This window comes from Peromyscus californicus, unplaced genomic scaffold (assembly GCF_007827085.1).
Source record: "Peromyscus californicus insignis strain IS unplaced genomic scaffold, ASM782708v3 Scaffold_13__1_contigs__length_99412109, whole genome shotgun sequence".
NCBI classification, from domain to species: Eukaryota; Metazoa; Chordata; class Mammalia; order Rodentia; family Cricetidae; genus Peromyscus; species Peromyscus californicus.
The window spans coordinates 3,374,124-3,381,940 of NW_026294424.1; the positions used below are offsets into that span (position 1 = coordinate 3,374,124).

The 7,817-nt window shown below is 60.0% G+C and overlaps 1 protein-coding gene across 1 annotated transcript; it reads right to left on the reverse strand.

The window, feature by feature from the left end:
• Positions 1-3,617: 3,617 nt before the first annotated feature.
• Hmx1 (H6 family homeobox 1) lies at positions 3,618-6,840 on the reverse strand. The gene is made up of 2 exons (XM_052735860.1): positions 6,468-6,840; positions 3,618-4,249 (listed from the first exon to the last, which is right to left on the reverse strand). Exons 1-2 carry the CDS (start codon positions 6,838-6,840, stop codon positions 3,618-3,620), a joined length of 1,005 nt encoding a protein of 334 aa, XP_052591820.1.
• Positions 6,841-7,817: the final 977 nt, after the last annotated feature.

A 7,817-nucleotide genomic window follows, 5' to 3' on the forward strand; every position in this document is an offset into this window, starting at 1 on the left:
TCCCCTTTCCTCACAGCATTTTGATGAATGCCTGCTCTGGTTGCTGGGCCTGTTCACTGAAGCAAAGGGACCTCCACTGCACCCTCACCCACCCCCCACCCCCCACGCCCCCGTTCATAAGCCCTGGGCAGTCTTAGAGAAACCTCCAGTAGCAGCTCCCTCTGGCTAGTGGAGCCCAGATTCCTCAGCCTTGCTACTTGCTGGCCTCCCTGCGGCTTCCCGGACCCAGAGTCCATGCTCCCTAGAAGCACTGTGTTCATCTTCCACCTCGTTGCTAGGTGGGGCAGAAGGGCCCTCAGGAGAGAGAAAAGAAGACTCCTGGCTTAGCTCGCTGACCAGTGCCCAGCCCCTTGGTCTCAGCCCAGCTGGGCTGTTCTCTCAGTGAGGGCAGAGCCCAAGCTCTGGGGAGCTTCCTCCTGAGCAGCAGATTGTGTGAATATGTGTGTGAGTTGTCTGTGTTACAGTTTTCCTGCAGCTGGTAGGGTAGGGGTGCAGTTCGCAGGGCAGCCATTGATTTCCCCAGTGTCCGCTGTTGTTTGTTTTGACTTGGGATGAGGCAGGGAGGAATCTTCCTGCATGTGCCTGCTCTCTGAGCCAGGGCCAAAAGTGTCCCACCCCACCCCACCCTGTATCTAGAGAGATGGGCTAGCCTAGGGCTGCTTCCACACTCCTGGTAGAAACTCAGTTGGACTAGGAATATTCCTGGCAGACTGGTAACTGCGCATGCCCTGTCCGAGCATCAGCACTGTTCTTTTCACATAGAGAATGCAGAGAGGGTCCAAGTTACATGCCAAATGGCTTGTGACGGGAAACTGAGGCCTCGAAAAGAGGCTTGAGGGTGGAACATCTCAGAGGTCATGTATTAAGGTAGACTATTTGATTCTCATGAGCCTGGAGGCCCTGTGACTCAGAGTGGTTGCAGCTGGACCTCACTTAGCACCGAGTGAGGCTAGACCCTGGACAGGGAACCAGTGGGAAGGAGGTTCACCTGGCAGAGACAGATCGAAACCATTCATCTTCTGCCAGCCAAGGTCAATGCACCGAGGTGTGCCTGCAATCAGTGCCAGGATCAGGACTCACTAAGGCCCCCAGCTGGTCCTGGCATGCTCTAGTCCCTGAATGTAGAGGACTTGAATGTTGTGCACTACATTTCGATCAGTTCTTTCTGTTTAGGGCTGCCTTCCTACCCTGCACCCCAGAACCTGGTGGACATATATAAAGCATGGCAGGCTTGCCTGAGCCTGGTGAGTTGAACCAATTGAGGAGCTGCCCCCTGCATCACCAGGAGACACCACTTCCTTGCTGAGAGACTCCAAGACTTCCTTAGGAGGCCGACCTGATGTTTATGTGTGTGTGTGTGTGTGTGTGTGTGTGTGTGTGTGTGTGTGTGTGTGTGTATCTCCTGCTGTCCCTTGTGGTCCCACCTAGCAGGTGACTTCCCTAGGGCATTTCACTGTGGCTTGGTAAGGAATTCTGATGAGGACACATTTCTGCTGAGGGGTTCAGAGACACCCTGTGGTCAGCATGCATGCGACTTCAGCCCAAGGCACCAGATAGTAACTGGAATAAAATGCTCTCGCAACGATTGCCATGTCCTGAGTCTAACTATGCATTTAGAAGGGGCTGAGGAGATGGGCTGGTGACCTGAGCCCCTGAGACCTTGACAGTGGAGCTAGTATTCCCACCTGGGACACCGCATGTAGGGTGTGTAGGGATAGAGGAATGCCATGGGAAGGACCCATTGTGTATACAGGACACAGTCGGGTACTGAAGTCTGGCGAAGGCACAATGGAGAGGTGAGAGGAAGCGGGAGGTAGGTCTGCTTGTTTAGTCTGGGGACAGCCTGTACTCTGTGTGGCTGCCGACCAGGGTCCAAAGCCTTTGAAAATTTCAAGTCCGTTGAAGTGTCCAGACAAAGCCAGTCAAAGCCAGCTTTACTCATGGCAAAGCAGTTAGGGTATCCCAACACAGAGAGTGCGCCCAGGCTCCAAACCCTGAAGGGCCAACTGATGTGGAAGACTAGCCTGGAGATGGGACTGCTGGTCAAGGACCAACGTTCCTTCCACTTGAGTCTCAAAATGTCCACATCCTCAGGGCCTGAGAACTGAGAGCCCAAGGAGAGAGAAAGAAAGGAGGTGCTCCATGGAGCACTGGCACCCGGGTCTCCATAATGGAAACCAGCTCTTGGGATTGGGGGAGGGTTGAGAAAACACACACACACACACACACACACACACACACACACACACACACACACACGGAGCAGCTCCCCCAGGCCCCTGGCGCCTTCTCCTAGGCTGTCTGGCGCCACCTTGGGCGCCCCAGGTCCAGTGTGGCCTGGTGGCTGCACATCTTAGCTGTGGGGTGTCTGCTTCCAGGTGAAGCAGGGAGGAAGACAGGTTTTCCAGTCTGTTTTTCGGTCTGTGAAGACTGAGAGTGAAGTGACCCCTTCAGACTTGGAATGTCCTCTCCCAATTAGGCTCAAAAGCACATCCAATAGAGTAGCACTCTTCACATAGAGCAGGGCCCCCCTGTAGGTAGGAACAGTCGGCTTGGGGACAACGGAGATGGGGGACCCTGGTGGTCTAGACTGAGCATCTCTCCCTGAGATCCCGCACAGACACTAACAGATGGACAGACCAGGGGAGGCAGGAGAAAGCACCTCAGCGCCTTGCTGGAAGAGCCAGAGCTTTGTTTCGGTTCAAGAATTTCTACACTGATCCTGCTGTCTGTCCCAAGTACTGGTAAGGGCAGTAGACACACAGCCTCAGGAGCTCTTGTGACAAGATGGTAGTCAGAGAGAGTCCTACCTTCACCTGCCTGTGCCTTTTGGTTTCAGTCCCCAGAACTCCAGAACACACTGTCATCTTTACATCGACTACTCCTCTCTCTTGGACCTTTAACCCTTCCACCGAGGTCCAGCTGGGCCTCCACGTTAGGAGAGTAAAATTTAGGACCATAGACCAGGAGGGTGGCTCCAGCCTGCCCCACCCGCCTACCCCAGGGCAGCCTTCCCAAGTCCCTGGCGGCCAGCTTTGGGAGAGAAGCACCCACTCACTCAGGCCTGCTACCAGAAGAGTCTCTGCCCAGCGACCACACAGCAGCGAATCCATCCAGAAAACGTCCCTTTTTATTCCATATGCAAAGAAGTAGATTCATCACAGAAAAAAAAAGTCTTCGCCAAGCCAAGAGAACCAAGGCCGCCCAAGAAAAGAACCCCTCTTCGGAAGAGAGGCCCAAGATGGGATGTCCGTCCCAAGACCCCGCGGCTCTCTGTGCTGTCCCTTGGAAGGAGACCCTGCTGTCTAGGTTCCTGTGAGGTCCCAAGAAGGGGACATTTTTAGTTAGGGGCAGGGTGCCGCGGGGACAGTCACCGTGCAGTTCCTTGGCCAGCCCGTTCCAAGTGTCCATTAGCTGCCCGCTGCCGAGGAGCCCGCGTCTGCTCAGCACTCGGTGCCGGCGAGAGCTGTCGCATCTCCGCTTTCCTCCGAGCGGGGCTCCAGCCCTGGAGCTGGCTGCGAGTCCCCGCTGCCGCCGTCCCGTACACTCTGGAGCGGCTGCCCAGACAGACAGCAGCCCGAGGGACTGCGAGGCGCGCCTGCACTGAGGGCTCGGGCTCACACCAAGCCCGGCATCTGCGCGCGCAGGAAGGGCACCGAGGCGGCGGCGGGGAAGGCGGCCAGCGGGTAAGCCAGCGCGCCCGAGAAACCGAGCAGCGGCGGCGGCGGCGGCGCGGGTGCAGGCGGCGCTAGCGGGAAGGGCAGCGCGGGCCCCGCGGCGGCCGGGGGACTCTCGTGGTAGAGCACCGGCACGCGGACCAGACGCTGCGCGCCCGGCGGGGACAGGCTGGCCGCCTCCAGCTCCGCCGCCAGCTGCCGCTTCCACTTGTTGCGGCGGTTCTGGAACCAGATCTTGACCTGCGTCTCGGTGAGCTGCAGCGAGGCGGCGAGGCCCGCGCGCTCCGCGCTGCTCAGGTAGCGCTTCAGGTCGAAGGTGGACTCGAGCTGGAAGACCTGGCTGCGCGAGAAGACCGTGCGCGTCTTCTTTTTGCGGCCGCCGCCGCGCGCTTCCCCTGCCGCAGCCGCCGCTGCCGCCGGGGCCTCGGCCAGCTCCGCCGCCTCCTCCCCGCCGGCCGCTGGGCCCTGCGTCGTCGCCTCCCGCGGCAAGGCTCCCGGCCCCGGGCACCGCGGCCAGGAACTCTCAGCGCGGCCCATCTCCTCGCCGGTCTCCGGAGAGTCCCGGTCGCTTGCTGCAGGGGAGAAACGGGCATGGTGGTAGGTTCTAAGGGTCTGCCCTAGAAGGAGTCACTGAGACTGACTTCCTCCCATCTTCAAATCCTCCACAGCCACAAGCAGGGGTTGGGGCATCTAACACTTGGGGATGGGGGGGGGGTGGTAGAAGCGGGAGGTGAAGGCCAAGACCAGGGCCTCGGCAAACACGTGGGCCCTGGCGGCATACACCCACAGGAGGACAGGGAGAGAAAGAAAAAGGCTTACTCAAAAGGTAAGCTGACCTCTGGGACTGCTCCTGGCTCAGCTGTCGCACAAAAGGCTGGCAGAAGCTCCGGACAAAAGGACCAACGTCCTTCGGAGTTATGTACACACAGAGACTGACATACAAGCTGGTAGCTAGGGGCCAAGGACTCCCCATCACTCACGGGAGTGGGGTGGGGTGGGGGTGGACAGACACCAGGGAAACAACTCTTAGGAGAAACGAATGCACATCTCCCCAAAACTCCACCGGGGTGACATTGGCACAACCCTGACCCTGACCCCCTCAGAGGCAGGCCCTCTGCAGCAGCAAACCCTACTCCAAGTGAGAGCACTGGAGAGGAAGGCTGTTCTGTGGACCACAATATCCCTACCCCGCCCCAAGCATCTCCTATACTTGCTTGGGAGTTCCTGTTCACAGAGAACCTCTGGACTCAATGCTCCAAGTACCAAGCTCGGGGCTGACAAGGGATGCCACTAGGTTAAAGAAATTCACGTAGGTCCCTGGTGCTCCTCTAGACTTCCAGGCCCATGGAACCAACTCAGGCCAGCCTGTCTTCTGATTGATTAATATAATAGGTCAAGGTAGGTTTTGGCCCAGGTTTTGGCCTCAGCATGGTAGGATTGTGTGCATGGCTAAACTCTGCCTGGTGTCCTTGGAAGCATGCTGATCACATAGCAGGATGGTATGAATGCAGCCAGACCTAGAGATTCCTGCATCCGCATAAAGTACCCTAAGTCCCTACACTCAGGGGTCCATGTATTGCCATGAAGTGTTAATCTGACTCACCTGCTCTGATAGGAAAAGGGAACCCTAACCCTAACCCGCATGGCACGAAATCAGGAGGAGCCACCTCTGTGGACTCTGACCACTGGGCTGCAGGTGAGGATGGCCTAACTCGAAGGGAGAATAAAATGCACCCTGCAAGTGTCTCGGTATACTACAGGGCCCCGTGTAAGTTTATGGAAAGAAGGCAGGCATCCCAGACCTGAGCTGGAAGACCGATCCTTCTCCTCCATACCAGGAAGGTGGTGGGTATCTAACAGAAAAGAGTGGCCCCAGGCCACTTACTACCCCAAAGCTCCTGCACCTACACACAGATGGCTCCCAGGGTCTCAGTGGACAGAGTCTTTAGCCATGTTGAAGTCTGTGTGTTTAGAAGCAGGCTGGCAAAGAGGGGCTGGGGCGAGGGAGGTTGAAATATCTTTCCTAGTCTTCTCGAGGGTTGCTCTCTAAAGGGCAGAGGTAAGGACCCTCAGGAGACAGACCGAGGCAAGAGTCAGGATGTCCAGGCCAGAGGGGTAAATGGGTTCTGGGGCTGAGGAACCCCCCACCCCCATTCTCTGAGCCCTCGACAGGAAACAAAGGCCAAGGAGGGGGAGGGGCAAGAAATGAAGAGAGGGGTGGAAAGGACCCTTCAAAGTAGACTCGCACCAGCCTCAGTCCCGGGGCCTGGGAAAACCCACAGGGAGGCCCAGCCCCAGCCCAGGCTCTTACTGCAGCCAGTAGAGCATATGATGCTTTGGGGGCCACAGCTGCTATGAAAGAAGGCCTCCTATCTAGCCCCCGTAACTGTGGATCCTCTGCTCAGCCCCCCTCTTATTTTAGTGCTTGACCCCACGGGCTCCCCTCCTCTGCCCCCCTTCCCCTCCCTTCATTCCCTTTTCATCTTAACCATCTCTCTCAATACACTCCTTTCCCCTCTCCTGTCTTCCCCGCGGCCTATTTCACTCTCCTCTCTCCTGTCCGCAATGTCGTGTTCCCGGCCCTAATCCGCGCCTTAGTGCCTCCACGCGTGGATCGCCATCCCTGGTCTCCCAAAACTGTCCAAGCTGGGCTTCCAAAGGGATTTCATACCACCCAGACCCCGGTACACAGAAGACTATCGGCTCACCAAGCCCGAAGTCACCGAAAGAATGCGCAGCGAGGAAGCAGGGCCCCGCGCATTGCCCACTCCTTCCCGCACCCTCACTCACTGTCAGGACTCAGACCACCTCCGTAGCCGCCGTGGGCCCGTGGGTACCACCGTGTCGTGCCTCCGCAGCCGAGCGGGAAGGGCGGCCCCGGCCCGGGAGGCGGCCGGGGCCCTAGGCCCAGCGCCCGGGCCCTCGCCTCCCCGCCCGGTCCGCTGCCCGCGCGTAGCTGTCGCCGCCTCTGCAGCCGTCGCCGCCGCGCCTGCTCTGGGTCCTCGTCCTCGGGGTCGTCGTCGTCTTCCTCCTCCTCGCGGACGCCATCGCCCTGGGTTGCGCGCCCCGCGCCCTTGGCCTCGGCTGCCAGCAGGTTCTCGATGAGGAAGGAGGAGGCTCGGGCTGGCGTGGCGCGCCCGGGTTCGGTCAGCTCATCTGGCATCGCGGCCGCGGGCCCGTCGGGCAATGGTGGGATCCTGGGGGTCCCGGGTGCCCGGGGCGCAGCCGCTTCCCGGCCTCGCTGGGATTGTGGCGAGCCGCTGCCCAGCGCACGCGCGCGCGGGCCGGCCCTGGAGAGCCGCTGCCCGGAACGCGGGCGTCGGGCTCCACGAGGCGGGCGTCGGCCTCTGCGCCGCGCTGGGCTGGGCGGGAGCGGGTGCGTGCGGACAGCGTTCCCGCAGCTGCCTCGCTTGCCTTTCTCGTAGCGGTTCAGGTCGCCGCCCGGGCCGGCCTCACGGGGGGCGGGGCGGGGGCGGGGCCGGGGGCGGGGCGGCGCGGGCTCCGCAGGCTCAGCCCCAAGGACCCGCCGCGGCCCTGAGAGAGGCCACTGGCCGGAGACACCGCCCGGCTGGACCCTGCGCGCTGGCGGCGGCGCGGCCCAGGGCAGGCGGCCCGGTGGTCGCGCGGGGACATCTCCGCGTGATGCATTCCGGCGGTCCCCCGCACCCGCGCCAGGGGGTGGAGAAGGGCGGGGCCTCGGCCGAGAGGCCGTCCATTGGCTGCAGGGTCGCTGTGAGCCCGGGTTGGCCAATCGCGTCCGAGGAGAGCCAGTACTCACCCTCCGAGAGCGTGTCGGAACCCGCAGAACGCGCGGTATGTGCGTGAGTCCGTGTGTTCGTGTGACTGTGTATTCGCGCGCGTGTAAGAACTGCAACCGATTGGACCCCAATCTCACTTTTTAAAAGATCCCGTGCGTATAATTAAAAAAGGGAAATCTGCCAAAGGAAGGCTGTAGAAATGCGACATATTTTAACACTGACGCGTAACGAAATATGGTTTCCGTGCCATCGCGGTGCGATGGAATGCTCTTGTTTCCGGGGCTCAGTCTCGGTGTGTAAAGAGACCCGAAGGGCCCGGCCCCTGCCTCCTGGTATCAGGCTGGCTGGGAGCCTGTTACCTCCGCGCTGGCACCTCCGTTGC